Below are 19,810 nucleotides of genomic sequence, written 5' to 3' on the forward strand. Positions count from 1 at the left end.
CGACAGCTGTGGGGCAGCCAGATCAGAATTAGAGCTGTCGAGACAACGTTGACGGGTGGGTCACGAGCGTCTCTTCGTCTGGGGGAAGAAACTGCAGGCCGATCCTGGCTTCTCCTTCAGTTGTACCCTGCAAAGGATTGTGCACATTGATAGCACTCTATGAATGCACTCTGCGGTGTTTTTGCAGACCTGTGGAAGTCGGTCCGCTGACTGGACTCCGAATTAATCCTTCCTGACTGCCAAATTGGTGACCCTTTGGGTGGTCCATCTTTTGACTTTGGAAGTTTTTAAACAGAGGCTGGAGAGCCGTCTGACGGAGAGGCTGATTCTGTGAAGGCTCAAGGGGGTGGCAGGTGACAGTGGAGGAGCGAGAGGGTTGGGAGTGTCCTGCACAGTGCAGGGGGTTGGACTAGATGACCCAGGAGGGCCCTTCCAACTCTGATTTTATGATTCTATGACTGTGGAGGAGCCTCTTGGTCTGAGGAGGAGGGCTTGCACTCGAAAGCTCACGCCTTGAATAAATCTTTGTTGCTCTTAAAGGTGCTACCGGACTCTGATTTTAAGAGTTCCCTGCAGGACTGAGAAAAGCTAGAGTTGGATTTTTCTAAGCACATTATTTGTGGAAGGGTTGTGCAAGTCCAGTTCAAAAGGGCCTGCCTTTCGTCCACAGGAATGATGCTTTGAAGTGAGCTCTCTGCCCCGCCCATTCTCTCTGCCCATGAGCCCAGGTGTTTTGGGGCGTTCCCGTACGTCAGCATCCTCTCTGTTTTTCTGCAGGCAATTGCCTAAGTAATTCGCTCCGGGACCGGGGCTTTGCACTCGAGGGAGATTTACACGCTCTTTATGTACTCAGAGTGCCCTTAGCTTACGGAACTGCCTCCTGTTTACCCAGGTCACATCGAGGAAGCTGCATTTCCCAATTAGCACCCTGTGAGAAGGCTGGCCGGGTGGATGTTCCTTGTTCCCGCCATTGGGCCTTTCTGGTTTCCTTTGCACAGGGGTTGCACCCTTTCCCCTGCGAGGTTCTCCCTTTCTGAAACGACGTGTAAAACACTTTGCAATCACGGATGAGTCACGGTGCTTTTGGGATTGTCTTCTGGGGTGTGGACCGAAGGATCTCTTGCAGGCGATGGGGCGGCACCAACCCCAGGGAAGGGGAACTGTTGCTTCGAAAACACATCCCGAGCCAAGCGCCCTCCCTTCCTCTCACACAAAGAGTCGCTCAAAAAAAAAACAAACACACAACTTGTCCTAACAAAAAAACAACATTGCTTTTGAGGTGTCCGAATTTCTCAGAGTTTGTGGCAGTCTTCTTGACACGCACAAGCATTTAAAAGCTCCGCATTCCGCTCGGGCGAACGGCTGGAGAGATTTGCTTGCGGGGATGGCGCACTTTTTATAGTTTTTCGGCGCAGCGCCGTCTAACAGCAAAACATGCCAAATGGCTTGTAAAATACGGCAGGGCTTGGCCTTCTTAATAACGTTCCAGGGAACTAGGTGAATAGCAGACGCCGGATGCCGGAAGGCTGCCCGAAAGTCCTCTGCCAGAGGAAACTTTTGGGTTTGTGAGACTCTTGATAAGGTGTATCTAACGCCAGCAGATACCGTCCCACCCAAGCTGCTGCTGCAGCGGACCCCCAGCCAGGCCAAAACAAGCAAAGAGCTGTGGAGCATTTCCCGGATTGTCACCGTGCCTTCTTTTCCCCTTCTTGCAGTATGGTTTGAGACGGTGAACATGGATTTTTCACACCTCCACACGTACGCTCCTCCCCAGTATGTGCCTGACAACACTGGCTATACTTACTCGCTCAGGTGAGCCTGTTTGTACCTGGCCGAGAGCTTGCCTGCGCTTGTTTGTGCCTTTGCGGTAGCTTTCTTGGTGAGTTGGGAAGCCAAGCAGAGGACTTTGGGCCGGCTTAATGTTTTTGGTCCGTTGCTTCCTGCATCTGCTTAAAGCCGGCAGGTGCTAAGCCAGGAAGGCAGGTGATTAAGGCTGTGACTCATTAATCATCCTTCGCTGTAAATAAGGCATTTCGGGGCCACGCCCAGATAGGAATGTGCTGGGGCTCTCTAGGGTGGGGGCGCATATGTAATTTTGCTAATCTTCCACGCTCAGCGGCATTGTGAGGAACGCTTGGTCGTTTTTGTACAATTGCATACCTGTTTGCATATTAATTTGGCCTTCTTGATGACTTTTGTGAGGGCGGAGTTGTTCTCGCAATGTTTTGTCGGTCTCTGCAGGCAGTTCCTGGGGGCGAGAGACCTGCAAATGGGAACCATCCCCTCCCTCTTGCCCGGGGCATGTCATAGAGCGGAAAGTCCACGCTTCCAAACAGTGTGCATGCACAGAAATCGATGAGTGGGCCCTGTAGATGGATTGGGGGTACCTGGAGGGTGGTGCCCTCTCCTCTCGTGCCTCCTTAGCGTGATCTTATGGCTTAAACGCTTGAAAAGCATCCGCAGCTTCTCAGGACGGCTGGGGCTGGGTTGAAGAGGGAGGGGATCTGGTTCGGAAGCTGCAGATGTCAGGCCCCGAGTGATTTTCACGGCGTCATATGATTGTGGCACTGTGAAGGCTGGAATGGGTGGAGCGCCAGTTCCCTGACAGTCTTCCCCAGGGCCCTGAGTCGCCAGTCGGCCTGCCCTCGAGGAAACGGCCCCTCCTGCTTTTCATGAAGCCATCAGGAATGGACGGGCTTGCCCAGGCCTTGCACACATGTCACGAGGCAGCATGGCCCTCAGGCAAGCCCGGCAGGGAAGCTTTACCAAATTGGAAGAGGCCTGGTTGTTTTAGGCTCTTGGTGTGCTGGACGTGGCTTAGGGAAAAGGTGGGCAGGTGGGCAGGCTGGTAGAAAATGGGCAGGCTTGTCAAGTTCTGGATGTCTTTGGCCTCTGAAGTGCGAGACCAAACTTTAATGCTGAACCAAGATCTCTTTGTAAGGCACCGAGGAGGGCTGGAGCTGCAAGGCCTCGTTCTGGCGGTGCCATTCCCCTCTCTGGGTGTGCAGCCCTGGGATGTTAGGTTGTGCCAAGCCGATGTTAAATGCCCGGCCTCAGCTGTCCTTAGTGCCTGGCACTTGATTTGAATAGGCTGCTTGTCGGTTTTACTGGCGTATGGGAGGCGATAAACAGCTGAACGATGGCAACTGTCAGCTGTACAGAAGGGAAGGCAGTATCCAAATAAATTATTGATGTCCGTGTCTCAAAAGGCAAGTAGTCTTGGCTTGGCTGGTGAAGGAGTCATTCCAGTAGAGCAGGGGTGGCCAGGTGGTGACTCTCGGATGTCCAGTCCCCATGAGCACTTGCTGGCAGGGGCTTATGGGAATTGTAGTTTATGGACATCTGGAGAGCCACGGTCTTGGCCATGCCTGCAGTAGAGGGTGCCCTGGTTGCTTCGCCCAGCTGACTGGAGGCTTGCTGGAATTCAGCCTGCTCTGGGTGTGGGAGTGGTCTAATGGGAGGGACCATGAGTCTGTTTGCTAGAGCTTTTCAGACTCTTGGTGAAGGGTCAAAGGTCTGAATAGTTGCACCCATGTAGAAAGCTAGCATGTAAGGGAAGCTTGGGGCTCGTAAACTACATTTCCAGAAGCTCTAAGCTTTGAAGTGTTTATTTGCGGCCTTTCGAGAAAGCTCCCAAGGAGGACTACGAGCCATTAAATCTTGAAACGCAAAGTCCCACAGCTGTAAAATGTAATATTTTTGCACATCCTGCAGACTAATCTGCTCTTGCGCAGAAGCGCAAATGATTAAAACGGATCTTTGCAGCAGCCCATGTCACAAACTTCGAGTTTCTCCCCTCGGAGGCGATGCTTGCCTCAAGCTTTCTGGAGCTCATTTCGGTGCCTCGGGGCTTTCCCGGCAGCCGCTGAGTGACCTGGGAGAAGGGGGCTTGTGGGAGGGAAGTGTCCCTGCAGAGAGAAAGGACACGTGTGCGGGTCCAAGGGTGTGAAGCCGGGAAAGGTTACAGCCGAAAGGCGACCAGCTGCGTTCCTTCCCCGCCACACAAAATTCCCTTCCCTTTCTGTTCCAGTTCTAGCTACTCCTCAGCTGCTCTGGATTTTGAGACGAACTACAATCTCGATCCGGTTTTTGACTCTCCAAAGATGTCTCGCCGTAGCTTGCGCATATCTGCTGCCGCGTACGACTCACCGGAGGGTGGCTCTTTTGCCAGGAAGATGCCGGAACCACAGTTGCCCAGGTATGTGCGCCTTCGGAGAGCCCCTTCATGGACATCCCCCGCTGACCCGGTCCCAAGCCGTGCCAAGCCCATCTTAAGATGCTCTGTGTGTTTTTCATGTCGCATGGAAAGAGGTCATCGGTCATGATTTGAAAACTGTAGGAAAAGTATTTTCAGGCCAGAGACAGAGAGACAGAGAGAGAGACAGAGAGAGACAGAGAGAGAGAGACAGAGAGACAGAGACAGAGAGAGACAGAGAGAGGGCTCCTCTACCAGTCAAGGGCAGTTCACCCCAGCCGAGAAATACTTGCTGTTGCCCTTGGGGAAATGTTTAGACAGGCTTAACTCTCCCCACGAAGCCGGTGAAGCCCAAAATAACTGCCCTTTGGAGGGCTCTTGTCCTGATTTTCATGGGCTGTTTTCAAGTAACTCCAAATCAATTGGGCCGTTTAAACCTGGAGGGTTAGCATCCGCGGACCACCCTTCCCTTGAAAATTAAAGTGCAGTGAGCCCTTCCGTTGTTTTGGGTCCTCTCCCAACAGCGGTGTAGAAAACAGCCGTAGTACGCCTTCCGGAGGGCATAATGTTACACGTCAGTCGTTCACTTCGGGCACAGGATTTGGAGAGGCTCGGAAGCGGCGAGAGATGCTTTGTGTGGGTGGGAGGGGGGGAAGGGGTCATATTCCCCACCGGGGGGGATCCTGAGGGCGAGTGATGTGCAGGACGCATGTCTCCATCCCCACCCATGCTCACTCCTGGCATGAGAGCAGGGACTTCAGAGCAGGGACTTTGTACAATAACAAACTGGTCAGCTGCCAGCTGGCCATGTTCCCTTTTCTTCTGTGGGCACCTTCCTGGGGGCAGCCCATTACTTCTCCATGCATGCGCCACGCATTGATGACGCTTAAACCGCAGCAAAGGTTCCCGGCCCGTGGACGGAAAACCTGCTCTCTTTCTGTCACTGTCGCTAACTCTGAGCCGGCCCCCGCTGCCTCCACGCCCTCCGCCGAATTTCAAATGAGTATCCGAGTTGGCCTGGAGGAGCACAATCAAACCAGCGTCCAGTAGCAGCTTTGAGACCAACCGAGATTTATTCCAGGCGGGAGCTTTCGAGTCTGAGGAAGGGTGCTTGCCCTCGAAAGCTCACGCCCTGAATAAATCCTTGCTGGCCTTCAAGGTGCCCCCGGACGTCAGCGAACAAATCACACTCACTCCCTGCCTTTCCCCTTTGGTTTCCTTTCGAAAGAACTACTAGACAACGGAAAAACGTGGTCCAGCCATCGGAGCCCTTGAGGCGGAGCCCAAGAAGGAGCAGTGCATCCAGCTCTTCGGTGTCCAGCCAAAGCAGCTTCAGCGGCCGCACCAGTGACACCTCCTACCTGACCGTTGTCTTGGACAAGACTTCGATTCAGGAGCAGACTGCTGTCAAGCACCTCTGGGGTAACGAACATGCTTTTCCTCCCCTGACCGTTTGGGATAGTTCCGCAGCTGCACAAATCCGGGTTTTAGTGGGAGGCGGTGCCATGCCTGATTTGGCAGAGCCCCAGAGGTGCCCTCGTGCCCCTGGGGGGGTCCGGCCGGGATCGAAAGAGCTGCTTGGGGGCCCTGCAGTTTCTCAGTTCAATAGCCTCTCTAGTTCACGATGCAGCCGGATCTGGCTCATGCACTGGTTGCCAATCGCCAGGGCAGGAGGGAGGGAGGTCCCAGACACCGCCCCGCCTTCAGGGGCTCTGCCAAACTATTAAAGATAAAGGTAAAGGTATCCCCTGTGCAAGCACCGGGTCATGTCTGGCCCTTGGGGTGACGCCCTCCAGCGTTTTCATGGCAGACTCAATACGGGGTGGTTTGCCAGGGCCTTCCCCAGTCATTACCGTTTACCCCCCAGCAAGCTGGGGACTCATTTTACCGACCTCAGAGGGATGGAAGGCTGAGTCAACCTTGAGCCGACTGCTAGGATTGAACTCCCAGCCTCATGGGCAGAGCTCTCAGACGGCTGCCTTACCACTCTGCACCACAAGAGGTCAAACTATTAGAGGCGCTCATAATACATGAGATGTGTCACCAGTCCCCCTGCAAAGCTCAAGAAGACTTTGTTGTCCTGCCCGCTTTGTCTTTTGCTGCCAATTGGACGGGTATTATCCAAAAAAGAGAGAGAGCGAGAGAGATTAGAGAGATTGTATATCCCAATCCAGTTCGTGGGCGCGTGAGACACAGGAAGATATGAAATACTAGGGAAATAAAGGCTTTAAAAAAACACGGTCAGATGCCCGAGACATTAGAGAAGGGGGAGCAAACAGGCAAAGAAGATGGTTCTAAAGTTGCTAATATCTCCTCTCACAGGGGCAGGTGGGAGGGTGGGGCGTGGCTGGAATTTGCTCTCTGGAAAGAGCTTTTGGGGAGGGGGAGCATCTGTAGCGTTCTGGACCCCAAAGGGTGGGGGGGGAAGGGGGGAAATGTCTTGTCCTCGCTAAGCGACCCTTTCTGGTTCAGCTCTCGCCATCTTCCACTTATTCTGGGAGAAAGAAACACGGGACCGGCCCCTGCCGCAGGCATAGTTTTTAGTGGTTTTGCGGCTTCCTTAGCTGGCTCATGGGACTCTCTTCCCCTCAGGGGGAAGGCAGTCATCCTAGGTTTTCGTTGAGCAGTTCAAGGGGTCACCTCTAACTGAGCAATGGGAATTCAGGGCTCGCCCACTCCCTCTAGCCTCCCCTCAGAAGCTAGGTAGGAAAGGGGTTTTGTCTTGCTTGACATTTCCAGTTCACGTCGCTTCCGCCCCAGGGCGGCCCTGTGCACCAAACTTCTCCAAACAGTCCGGCCATTCGCTGCCTTGCTCAGATCTTGTAAGCAGAGGGCCGTGGCCGTCTCCTGCTGAGTCTTCCCCTTTTCCTTCAACTTTCCCCAGCGTGGTCGTCTTTTCCAGCGACTCTTCTCTTAAGTAATCCCAGTTCAGTCATTGGAGGCCCTCGGGAGCGTTTGGGCTTCATTGGCTCTCAAAGCCAAATGCACAGGAGCCGTCAGACTGTCAGAGGCAAGCAATGCCCAACCAGGTAGAAGTTGGTGGCCCCCCAAAAAAGCAACTTCTCCACAGATTCGGAGCTGCCCGTGTGCAGTCAACAGCTTCCGACTGTGCTTTCCGCTTGTGCTTCCGCCCTTTCTGGTCACTCAGCCTTCCGCCCTTTGTGTCTCTTACGAAGTCACATCGCGCATCCCTTTCCTTTTAGGTCTCGACGACGACGGGGATCTGAAAGGTAACTTGGACCCAGTGTGTTCTGTGTGTCTTGTAGCCCCCCTCGGTTCCTTGAGCGGGAGGGTAACGTTTCAGACCCTTGCAACCCGACAGGAGGACAGACCACGGTAATACGGGCCAATGGGGACGCGGCAGCTGCCCAGAGCCAATCGGCACTGAGCAACGGCTACACCGGGGATGACTGCGGCATCCTCTCTGAGCGGAAGGAAGTCCTCACCGCTTTCTCGGCCGCCCACATGCCGCCCACCAGAATTTACTCCAGGGACCGGAGCCAAAAACACAAGTACGGTAAGTAGAGGACTGTTCTGGGGGGGAAGTCTGAGAAGGAGGAATGGTCTGCAGAGTCGCCATTGTTTCGGAAAAGATGTTTGACGGCTGGATGTTTGAAGGCTGAATGTTTGAAGGCTGCATGTTTGAAGGCTGTGAGAGATGCTGACCTGAACGTGTGGGGTTGTTTTGGTCCAGGAGCGTAGTCCACAAGGCTGGAGAGCCGAGACTTCCCCGTGTCCCTACGGCATTTTGATCCGTGACCGTCTCCTGCGCTGAAGGGGTTTGTGCGCACTGGCGGAGACGGAATACCCTCTGCAGAAGCGGCAATTTCAACCTTTTTTTAACCAGCCTTTTCCAGCCTTTTGGAGCCCCTGAAATGATTTTTCAGACTTCAGAGAGCCCTGGAAGTGATGTCAGCTGGCCACGCCCCCAGAAGTGACATCACCACCCACGTCCTGAGCCTTCCTTTTGCTCCCCCCCCCTGCTCTGCCTCGCAGAGGCTGGAAAGAAGAGGAGAAGCTGAGAAGCCTGCCTGGACCCCACCCCCAATACCACACCACTTGAGGACTCCGGGGGTCCATGGACCCCTGGTTTGGAAGCCCGGCTCTGGACCTTAAAGGGAAGCATGAAGATTAGTTGCTTCTTCCAGATCTAGGTGCTTCGGACCACTTCTGTCACTGATCGCCTGGGGCCGACCCTTAATCTGTTCCGAGAATGTTTGCAGCACCAGCTTGCTACATCCACAGGCCTCTGAAACAAGGATTGCCTCAGAGTCGCACCAAAGAGAGCTACTAGGAGAAGTTTTTTTCTCTTTGTAACTTAAGTACATAATGTGAAAGTTGGACCCTAAGGAAGGCCGAGCGTCAAAGAATTGAGGCTTTTGAACTCTGGTGCTGGAGAAGACTCTTGCGAGTCCCTTGGACTGCAAGGCGAACAAACCGGTCAGTCCTAGAGGAGATCAGCCCTGACTGCTCCTTAGAAGGCCAGATCCTGAAGATGAAACTCCAATACTTTGGCCACCTCATGAGAAGGAAGGACTCCCTGGAGAAGAGCCTAATGCTGGGAGCGATTGAGGGCAAAAGAAGAAGGGGACGACAGAGAATGAGGTGGCTGGATGGAGTCACTGAAGCAGTAGGTGCAAACTTAAATGGACTCCGGGGAATGGGAGAGGACAGGAAGGCCTGGAGGATCATTGTCCAGGGGGTCGCAATGGGTCAAACACGACTACGCAACTAACAACAACAACAACATAATGCAACTGGGCGATTCCAGAGCAGGTCTCGTCCAACGTGATATCCAGCACTTCTGCCACCTTGCCCAGTTCCAGTCCAATTCACCGAGGTTTCTTGTGGTCGACGGCAGACACCGTGAGAGTCATTTGACAACTGAACACTTTTTGGCCTTCCTGGGCCCTCTTCCAAGCCGCTGCACTGCCCACTGGTTTGCTGAAGCTCTAAATGGGGTCAGGAACAAAACAATTTGGGAATCCAGCAGAGGCAGGGAGACAGACTCCGGTTCCCCCCTAACGGGATGCTTGACAGTGGAGCAATTCCTCGTGCGGACTACGTAACGGGGCTCTTTCATAGCCAGCGATAAGGACTCTCCCCTGAACCGCTCAAAAGAATGTTTGTTGTTGTTTGGGTGAATGGTGATTCTCATGTCCAGACTTGGGCGACCACGACCGTCGAGGGTGGAAATTGACTTCTTTCCTGGAACTCTGGCAGGGAAATGACGTTTGATCCCCGTGCCTTTTTTACTAGGGGGCCTCACTTTCTACACGAGTAAGATTCTGGAAGCGGCCAAGTCCTCCGTGACGTCTGTCCCGTCCCTCTTAGTGCAGCTCTTTCACGTGGTCTTGCTGCGGCTGGGCTATGAGTCGAAAGGTACTTCTCCCCTTAAGCGGCCGCTCTCCTTCCATCGACGCCACACACCACCGCTGAAAGCAACAACCTGTGCCCTTGTGTGTCTGCGTGTGTGCGAGTGCGTGGGTGTGTGTGCACGGTCTCTCCCATCTTTCACGGAGCAGCTTGAGGGGGTCTTCCATTGCGACTTGGCTGGTTCCTTTCTCCCATTCACTTCTCCTCCATGGGCCACCTCTTTTTCCCCCCATGGAAGCGCTTGGCATGCAGGAGTGAAGCTGCAGGGTGGGTCTCATCCTTTCTGCCGTGGAATCCCACAGGCTTCACCGGGAGACTTCGGCCTTTCTGGCTTTCGCTTTTCATCTTTTCTCTGTTTCCTCCGTGTGCTTCATGTGCCAGTGTTCCCTTTGCTTAGGCTAGCCATTAGGAGTTCGTTGTAATTGGTGACAGCCTTGTGAACGCAGCTGGGTTGCCTGGGGGAAGAAGGAATGTGCATGTGTGCAAACTGTGCCACATTGCACAGGGGCAATGTATCTAAACTCAGGTGCCGTCAGGAGGCCCACCAGTGGGGCCAGAAGCCCTCCCACTGCTGCCCCCCAAGCACCAAGAAGGCAGAGCATCACTGCCCCAGACCTAAGAACATAAGAGAAGCCACGTTGCCTCAGATCAGTAGCCCATCCAGTCCAGCATTCTGAGTCACACAGTGGCCAAAACCCAGGGGCCATCAGGAGGTCCACCAGCAAGGACAGAACCCCACACAGACACTCTTTCCCACCCCCAAGCACACCCCAGAAGACAGCACACCACTGCCCTAGACCGATTGTTCCACCTATATAGCTGCTGGTGGACCTCCATTCTCTCTTTGTCTCCAGCAGGCCTCTGCTCCACAAGTAGCTTTTTGTATTGATTCATATCCTTCATAGTCTGCCTTTCTCAAGTGGACCCGGGCAGATTATGCAGAGCGAGTCAATGAAACGGGAAGCATGGCCTGTGTTCATCCTTGCCCTTCCCTTTCGGAGCCTTCTTGCTGGTCCCCGTGGCCCGTCGCAAAGAAGAAAAGTCCCTGGGTCTTCCTAGCCTTTGGCTCACGTAGAATGAAGCGTCAGAAGCGAAGGGGCAGAGCAGACAATAGAGCAGGCACATAATTCAAGAGCGGCCCTCTCGAAACGTAACAGAAAGAGTGGTGCCACTGCCCAAGGGCTTGGGAAGAGGCAGGGCACCCGTGCAGCTCATTAAAAACCTGTTTTCAGGTAAGTCTTCCACACCTGCCTTGCTTTTCGAGCACAACATTGTTCGTTCCACTCTCTGTTGCAGGCCAATGAGCTTTAGATGTGCACATTTCCCGGGGCTTCTGGGTTGCAGTCCATTGCTTCCCCCCCCCCCTCACTGTGGTGCTGTGTTCTTTCTCTTTCCCTGAGCTCTGGATAACAAGTGGGTCGCCGGCATCCCGAAAGCAGCTCTCTGGGCTGGGCTTCCCGTCCTTCCCCCGGTGAATCTCTTCTTTCTTCCTCCCCCTGTTACAGCTTATTCCGATCCCTATGGAAGCACGGATGTCCAAGGAACCTTCAAGGAGGACTACCAGCTGGGCACAAATGGAGGGTACTTCTGTAAGTGTGGGTTTGGGTCGTTGTCATGGGAGGGGGGTGGACCGGCGTGTTCAGACTTCTGGACATTGCCATAATCTTTGTGATGGGAGATCTCCAAGGACTTGGGTGCTGGTTTCTCCAATGGCAAACCACCCCCAAGCATCCCTTGTCTGTCTACCAGGCAAGCCTGGCCCCCCTGGCTGCAGGCAATAGATAAATATCCAAACTTTTAGCGGTTTTATACCCCCGCCGACCTCAGATGCTCATGGCCGCCACCTTTCTGAAATGATGCTTGGGCCACCCTTCTCCGGGACGTCCTCGCAGTGCGTCTCTATCTGTTGCGGATCCGTGGCAATGAACTGTCTTGTATTAACGGATTGTTACCGTAACCAACAGGTGATGACTGTAAGGGGAAGAAACAGCTTGAGGTGCACACAGCAGCCAACATGCGCTCCTCACGGTCTAAAGGGGTCGCAAGGACCATTTGGCACATCTTTTCGTACACAGGTTGACATGTCCTGTCTCTCTGTCTCTCTTCTTTTGTGTGTGCGTTTTGATTTCTCTGATTTCCTGCACAAACCTCTCCCTCGTTGATCGCTCATATTGCCGGTTTTGCTTCCCAAGCTTCCTTGCAAAGGAGGTCAGGCTGAAATCATCTCAGGACTTAGCACATCTCCCCCCCCCTCCCCATCGTTTGGCATCATTGCACGTGGCACGCAAGGGTCCTCCAGGAGAGGCCATGGCTCAGTGGAAGAGCCTCGCAGAAGGTTACAAGCAGGGGTGCGTGCTTCGGCTCGGTTCGGCCGGCTTGGCGATCACCAAAGCCCAAGGCAGCCAGCAGCGCAGAGAGGAGGGGGGGTGGCGCGCCAGATTGGTGTCCTGCGTGCCGCTTCAGGCTTCGGTGATCGCCAAGGTGGCCGAACCGAGCCGAAGCGCACACCCCTACTCCCAAATTCGATCCCCGGCCTCTCCAGCTTGAAAGCATCATAGAGGAGAGGATGTGGAAGACCCCTGGCCAAATCCGTGGAAAACTATGGCCAACATGAGTATCAATCAATCAAACCTTGTTGCAGTCGTTCCGACCAAGTTGTGTGAAGTTAATACATAAAAGAGCAAAATAATGTGGTCTTTTAATATAACACAATTTGAAGCAGACCATAAAACAGAACTTAAAATGATGCTGATCTGAGCAGAGCCCCCCAACCTTATTGGCCTGGCGGTTTGACTCAGTGGGAGGCTCCTTCCCTAGTGTTTATGCATGTTCAGATGACAGCAGCTGATGCGAAATGTAATTCACACAAATAGAGTCTTCCCGGGAAGGGTAGAACCGGCCCCTGCCATGGCAACAGTAGATCTACATCCGGCCCTCCGGTTTTCGGGAAGAGGCCAGAGGATTCTTTGTTGGCAGGGAGAGATGACAGTGAAGTGATGAAGATGCAGATCCGTTGCCAGGCAACGCCCCCCAAGCCATTCGGGACCGGGCCGGCGAGGGCTCTCCGGTGATCTAAACGGGGGAAGCACTTTAGGAACGGGCTGGGCTTGTTGGGGTGTCAAAGCTGCCGTGTTCCTGCCTTTCCTGCAGTAAAGGCTTTCCCTCAGAGGCACGCGCAGCACAGAGATGAAAAGCTGTGATTTAAGATGCTTCTAGATTCCTTGGCCATTGAGGGGCCCATGGCATCCCCCTCCCCACCCGCGTGATTTTCCAGTTAGGAAAACAAAAAGGCAGAGCATAGGTTGGATGGTCTTGGATGGTTCTCATCAGATCTCCAGCTAAGCTGGGTCGGCCCTTGGGATTGGGACAGGAGGTGGCCAAGGTAGTCCAGGGTGCTACCAGAGGGGACGGACGTGCCTTGGGGGTTTAAAAATTGGCCAGGATGCTCCCTTGAGGGCTGGGGTCATGCCTACAGCACTCTGCCGTGTATTCACTTGGTAGAAGCAGAGACACACCGTCAGCCGAAGAGGCATAGGCGGAAAGAAGCAGTTTTTAAGCTGGCGAGGGCGAAAACAATATAAGCAGGACAGATTCCAGGGTACAATCTCGTTTTCATATCTTCATGCAAACCCTTAGTATATAAAAATTATAAAATAAAAAATTATAACAATATATATATATATATATATATATAGGGAATGGTAGAGGACAGGAAGGCCTGGAGGATCATTGTCCGTGGGGTCACGATTGGTCGGACACGACTTTGCACATAACAACAACAACAATATATATATTTAAAAATTCTACCTTTATCAGCATTACGTTGTGTTTCTTTAAAGCGGGTTTCCACAAAGATTGCTATCAAAAATAGTCTTCAGCAATCATCAACATACATATTTCACATCAAAATAGCAAATTATTACAGAACATATACCAAACATCTATCCCTTTGATTTAAGACATATGTTCTTGAATCTCCAAATTCTCTTTTATATTTAGTATCTCTCAGAAATGGGTCTAAATGGAAGAAAGATGTGAACACTTAACATCAAAACTTCCACGTTGGGTTTACAAACGATCTAAAGCCTTAAGGAAAGCATCCACAAGACTAATCTTCCTGTTTTCGGTTTGTTCTGAACTTGACGTGAGCACGAGCCACTCCCGATCTTGCTGAAAGGAGCTTTGGGGAGATTCTACCCCCCAAAGTGCCGCTTTTAGGGGCAGAGGGAGAGGAAGGGGGCGCGGATGCAGCCGAACTCCTCCGGAAGCGAAGTCAACCATAAACCCTGAACTCTAGATCTCTCCTCGGGCTCATTTCCCCTCTCCCGCCATCTCCACGATGGCCTTAAAGCCCTTCTTGAAATACTTCTGTGGAGGTTCCTTGAGAAACTGGCCTCAGATTTCCCGTCCTGGCGTGTCCGGGAACTGCAAAGGGGTGATCACCAGGAGACGAGACGCTAGTTAGCGGTAGGGTTCCTCCGGCACTTGGCGTGTCCTCTCCACACCCTTGGGAAAAAACATGTTAACAGACCTCTCCCGACTCCTGAGCCCTGCTGAATTGCGAAGTCCTTTCTCTGTAATATCCCCGCTTCTTCGTTTCTTATTACGCCAGTGATCCGTGTGAATGTGCAGGTGCGGGAGAGAGAAAGAGAGCGAGAAATGCTTGTGAGATCCACGTCCCGCTGGCTTCGACGGCCAGCCCTGCTTGCCGTGTTGGACGCCCCTCTTCCTTTGTGTCACCCCAGGTTCCTTTATGCTGTCCGCGTTGCAGAGCACGGGGACGGCAGGATGGCTTGCCTCCAAGAAGGTCCTGTCCCTCCTGTGGTTGGCTGTTGTGTCTCCAGGTTACTACTGACTCTGTCTCTGCCTGGTGCCGTTGGGTTTCTCTGCATGCCGTTCCTTGCTTCCGAGGGCAGATTGGCGTCTCCAGCCGCAGGGGAGCCCTGGAGGAATATGAACAGGGAGGTCTGAGGGTGCCGTTCATTCCCTGCACGGAAAGCACTTCCCGTGAAGGGCCGGTGGAGCCCAGGTCTTTGGCACAGCTGGCCAGGACAGTGGAGGGAAGGGGACAGTCGACTGCCAGGCCAAGAGCAGGGGAAATATATATATCCTACCCTCCTTCCACAGAGCTCCTTTTTACGCTCGCCACAGTTGTGAGAAGAGAGAGAACCCGGTAGCTCTGCAAAAATTAACATTTGTGGTAGAGCGCGACCTTTTGTGCGTCACTGCTCACTTCTTCAGATGCAGTTGTGAGAGGTGAGGCACGCTCCTGGACCGAGATCACACTGGGCAGACCACTCCCGTTAAGGGAATCAGGTGGTTAGGGGGGATCCTCTGCCTTCCCCTTTCCTCCGGGCCGTCCCCAGCCCTTCCTGTTACTCTTCCTCTGCTGGAACAGGAGAGGCACAGCCGCCTTCCTCCCAGTTCTCCTGCGGCAGGCTGATCCTGCCAGTCGGACGGCTCCTGGCCGGTTCATCTTGCCTGCCTGGCCCTGCCGAGTCCTAAACGCTTGGCCACTTCCTCAAGAAGGAAGCCAGAAGCGTGAGAACGGGATGCGCCACTTTCACCCGGCTCGGAAGTGCTTTTCGTTTGGAGCGACCTTCAGGCTCCCCCCCTCCCCTGTTCATTAATTTGTGCTTCCTCCTCCTCCTCCTTCTTTTGCTGAATGCTTAAAGTCTTGTGGGGATGTGTCTGTGTGTCAGACTCTCTAATAACACCGCGTACGTTATATAACTAGGCTCCTTCCGGTGTTTGAGGGGCAGGATGGCCTAGTGGCGAAAGCAAGGGGACAGCTCCCGGAGATTGGGAGGACTCCCTCCCCGTAATGCCATGTAAGCTTTGGGGCTCTTACTTTGTTCTCTCTCTGTCTCTCGTCGCTAGGTTCCCATCAGCGCAATGCGCAACCGTTTGCGTGTGCCCCTTCAGAGCGCGTGATTCGTGTGCCGCTTTACTAAATCCCTCGCTGCATGACTTGTGTTTGTAGATTTATCTATCGATTTGCATGCCGCTAATCCGGAACAGATAGCGCAACGTTATTACGAGCTGTTTTTTTGTTTGTTTAATTTTCTTTTTTTCATTTGCTCGTTTCATTTTGTTTTGAGGCTGCATCTCTGTTGCCATTGGCCAGCATCCCTTCGCAGACATGTGTCCTAAGCCAGGTGTCTCTTTGTGCTTGGTCTGCCCTGTAAGCCAGTGGTTTTCAAACTTTGTTCCCCGGGAAACTTGCCTTTTCCCTCCAGAGAAAATCTCAGGAGCAGCAGATGAGCTTTCTTCAAAAACCCAGCCACCATTATGGATTGTTCCCTGCAGCAGGCGGGCCCAGGCGAGTCTTAGCTGTGGCCTAGAGTGCCTTTTGGGAGCATGTGGGAGAGAATGAGGTCCAGCAGTCACGTGGGCATTCCTGAACGGTCCCCGGAATTGTCCGAGCTGCATTGAGCTTCCTTGGAAAAGTTCCCCTTAGGGTCGAAAGTTTGAAAACGACTGTCCGAAATCAACTCCGCTTGAAGTCCCCAGTTGATTCCCGTGTCTCCTTTCTTTTCCCAGGGAAGGCCATTTCTGGCATCATTTGGTTGCTTGGGACCGGCTGGTACCAATTTGTCACTGTGATCTCTTTGCTGAATGTATTTATTCTGACCAGGTTGGTAAACACTTCCTAGCAAGTATTTGATTCCCGCGCTCCGGAAACCGGCTTGTAGGCCAGCCAGTCAATCACAGAGCACCATTTAGAGCCCTGGGCTTCGGAAGCGGTCCGGTCCCACTAGCAAGCGGGGAGTCCACCGAGCCGGCTGCAGAGGGCCAGTCTCGCTAGTACCTCCGTGGAAGCGTGATAAGCTTGGGAGGTGGATGGTGGCTGTAATGAGGCTTCGGATCTCGCAGCGGGCAAACCATCTCCTTCTCCCGAGTAACCTGAGTGCTCTGGCTGGCTTTGGAGTGAAGGCCCTGCCTTTCTTTTCCAGATGCCTTCCAAAGCTGTTCAAGATGCTCTTGTACCTCATCCCTGTGTTCCTGCTGATAGGTAAGAGGAAACGCATCGTCAGCCTGGGCCGAGGAAGCTTCCTGGTTGAGGCGGCCTGTTTTATTGGGGTGAACGTGTGCGGTTGAAATTCACGGCTGACCCAGCCCTCCTCCGCTACTGCCTGTGTTTACTGCCTCCAGGAAAGGGGCATGTCTGGGGGGAGGACATCCCGTGAGGCCACTACGATGTGCGATCCCCCCCTGTTATGTTTGGCGCCCTTTGCCGTATCAGAGTCATCGGAAGGGTCCTCCAGTTTGGGGGATGGAGCTATTTCGATCAGTCCTGTGTAGCTTCCCCGCAGCCCCGAAATTAAGACGGGAATTCTTGGATCACGAGGGACAAGCTGACTGCAACCAGGATATTTGAGCCATCACTGTGACTCATTGCTTCCCTTTTATGGTAAAATGCCGGTGTGGCATCTCGTCCGTATTCCGCACACTGTAGAGACGTTCTTATATTGCAAGGAGCGTTAGTTGTCAGAGCTCTTCGTAGTACGGACGGTGGGCTGTGTCTTTCGCAGTGGGTAAAAAGTCACATGGGCTATTTTATTTATTAAATTTATATGCATGCTGAAATCAGTTTTAAAAACAATAAAGCCACAAATCTACCAAATGCTCCCAAACACCCATATACTTTTCCATACTCAGTGGTGGGATTTTATTTTGGAGAGGGAAGGCAAGTCTAGAAGGGAGAAAACTCTTGTCTCAGAGGGTTGTAGTAGCCGAACACTGTTAATGCGCGGCATGAGGGATGCCCTCTTGGACACTCAAGGGGTGACTAGATACGAACAAATGCTATATGTTGAACTTCAGTTTTTAAAATACAGTTTTGGCCAAGATCATTTCCCCCCTCCCAGTTTTTCTTTTTTAATATTCTTGCTTCAGGTTTATGGTTTTGGGGCTCCGAAGCTTTCCTTTCATTCCTGCCTGCGCTCAATCTGTCAACGATCCTGAACTCTTACCGGTGGGACTCTTCCGTGAAGTTCCCAGAACCGATTCAGAATTTGCCCAATGCTGCTCGTCTTGCCCAGGTAAGCTGCTTTTTGGGGTGTCCTTGCATAAGGGGGGGACGGGAGTATTGCTTTCTATCCCCTGCTTTTCACTGCCCAAAGGAGTCTCAAAGCAGCTTCCAATTGCCTCTTCTTCTTTTCCCCACAACAAACACCCTGGGAGGTGGGTGGAGCTGAGAGAGCTCTGCCAAGACTGTTCTGGGAGAACAGCTCCGTCAGGGCTGTGACTAGCCCAAGGTCATCCAGCGGGTTGCATGCGGAGGAGCGGGGAATCAAACCCAGCCCCCCCAAGTTAGAAGCCATCGCTCTTAGCCACGATGCCACGCTGGCTACACAGAGAAGGCCTAGAGCAGGGGTAGTCAAACTGCGGCCCTCCAGATGTCCATGGACTACAATTCCCAGGAGCCCCTGCCAGCATTCGCTGGCAGGGGCTCCTGGGAATTGTAGTCCATGGACATCTGGAGGGCCGCAGTTTGACTACCCCTGGCCTAGAGGCTACAGTGGCCATCTGGGCATAACGGGGCTAAACCTGGGCCTTCCTTCCTTTCCCCACTGTCTTAGCCACCCACTGTACCCTTTGACTCAAATCGCATGGCCGATGTGGAGAAGAGAATGGCCCTCCTCACGGAGAAGTTTCAGGATCTCAACGGGGAACACGGCCGGATCCTCCTCCGCCTTCAGAACTTCCAGGATCAGCTGAACGACAAGAACGAATTGGTGACGACGCTCCAGAACGTGGTGAACGAGCTCCTGCAAGAACTCGTAAATCCCACACCCAGCGTGAAGGTAATTGGGAACTGCCGTTGGTCTCTGGGGAGGGGGCCATGATTGTATCCTTGGGGAAGGGCCCTCTGCGTGGGTGGAAAGCGGAAAGCATTTCCCTCTTGCCGTGGGGGAGGCCTCGTGGACTTGGCCAAGGATATTCTTTTGTCATCCGCAATCAAAACGATCCGTTACGGATCCGTTGGGCCAGCAGTGGGAGACGGCACATTAGAGCTGCACTCCTAACTAAAGGGATGGCGCATAGCCCCCCACCCCAAGCCCAGCCCAGGTTCCTGGTGGTCTCTTTCTGTGCCCCCAGGACAGCTCTCAGTGTCTCCCAAAAAAGCAGCCCCCCACTCTTGGAGTCCGGGTGGGGAGGGGTGCGGAGAGACCCTCCTTCCTTGAGCAGGTCTTTTGGTCCCGCCAAATTCTGGCCATGGAGGGGTTGTGCTGAAGGGACAGGAGGTTCTCCTGAGAATGGGTTGGGGGAAACATCTTTGTCTTTTGTTGGGCTTGTCTCCAAACCAAAAGCCTCCTCTGGTCGGGAGAGGCTTCCCTGGGGTGGGGGAAGACTTGGGAGGGGGGGCATTTTAACCTCGGTGTTGAAATGCAGAAGACGTCCAGGGAGAGGGGGGGGGTCCACTCCAGCCTCAGGGTCCACGTAACGAAAACTGGCTTTTCCTCTTGCTTTCGAAGCCTGACTTTGAAGGTATTTTGGAGGACCACACGGGCCGCATTCTGGTCATGGAGAACGCTCTCAGCCGGCTGTCTGATGTAAGTGTGGCTGCGGCCCTCAGCATGCTCCCAAACCAGTGTGCTGCGTGGAAATGAGAAGAGAAACCTGATTTCCACTTGGAGTTTCCAAACAGTGTGCTAGGAGACCGCCAGGAGTCCTTCCAGGGGTCCCTCAGTGAGAAAGGAGCATGACGGCTTTCTTCCCACTGCCCACCTGCCTCTTTAAAGCTTGCATTTGGCGCACGGTGGCGCATGCAAAGGCATGCGCGCTTTAGGGGACATGATGCTGAGCTCCAAAAGCCAGGCCAGTGCTCTTTTGCTCCCCCGCATGACGCACCCTGGGAATCTTCTACACAGTGCACGGCTTCTCTGCATGGCACTTACAGGTTCCTTGGAACAGGAGACATCTTGGAGCACTGGGAAGGCTCTGCTTTTTCCTATTCCTTTGGCCGAATGAAGCATAGTGTCAACGGTTCTGCGTTTTTGAACCCTTTCTCGGCTGGGAATTTCGCCAGGCGACCTTGGGGGTAACCTGGCCAGCCCCACAGGGCAGGGCCGGTCGCTTGGATGACGTGGCCCCACGCTCAGCACCGCCGTTTGCAGGTTTGAAAAGCCCGAGCAGCTTTTCCGTGGCCTAGATCCCAGGTGGAAACATTCCGCTAACACACTGGGCGCCAAAGGGAGGTGGATTGTGCATAATCTGGGTTTCCTTCTGGGT

General features: G+C 53.4%; 1 protein-coding gene across 8 annotated transcripts in view; it reads left to right on the forward strand.

The window, feature by feature from the left end:
• The window catches only part of SUN1 (Sad1 and UNC84 domain containing 1), a 33,545-nt gene that overhangs the window by 6,816 nt on the left and 6,919 nt on the right, over nt 1–19,810 (forward strand). The window contains exons 2-15 of one of the 8 annotated variants that reach the window (XM_077316919.1): nt 1,716–1,812; nt 4,031–4,198; nt 5,424–5,617; nt 7,399–7,425; nt 7,500–7,712; nt 9,455–9,577; nt 11,077–11,160; nt 11,536–11,646; nt 14,317–14,415; nt 16,115–16,208; nt 16,528–16,586; nt 17,471–17,616; nt 18,157–18,381; nt 19,054–19,131. In XM_077316919.1, coding sequence (XP_077173034.1) covers nt 1,736–1,812; nt 4,031–4,198; nt 5,424–5,617; nt 7,399–7,425; nt 7,500–7,712; nt 9,455–9,577; nt 11,077–11,160; nt 11,536–11,646; nt 14,317–14,415; nt 16,115–16,208; nt 16,528–16,586; nt 17,471–17,616; nt 18,157–18,381; nt 19,054–19,131 — 1,698 coding nt within the window. In that variant the 5' untranslated portion in view covers nt 1,716–1,735. The remainder of the gene's footprint in view (nt 1–1,715; nt 1,813–4,030; nt 4,199–5,423; nt 5,618–7,398; nt 7,426–7,499; nt 7,713–9,454; nt 9,578–11,076; nt 11,161–11,535; nt 11,647–14,316; nt 14,416–16,114; nt 16,209–16,527; nt 16,587–17,470; nt 17,617–18,156; nt 18,382–19,053; nt 19,132–19,810) is intronic. The other 7 variants (XM_077316920.1, XM_077316921.1, XM_077316922.1 and 4 more) reach the window with 7 other exon arrangements.

This window comes from Paroedura picta, chromosome 17 (assembly GCF_049243985.1).
Source record: "Paroedura picta isolate Pp20150507F chromosome 17, Ppicta_v3.0, whole genome shotgun sequence".
In the NCBI taxonomy this organism is placed as follows: domain Eukaryota; kingdom Metazoa; phylum Chordata; class Lepidosauria; order Squamata; family Gekkonidae; genus Paroedura; species Paroedura picta.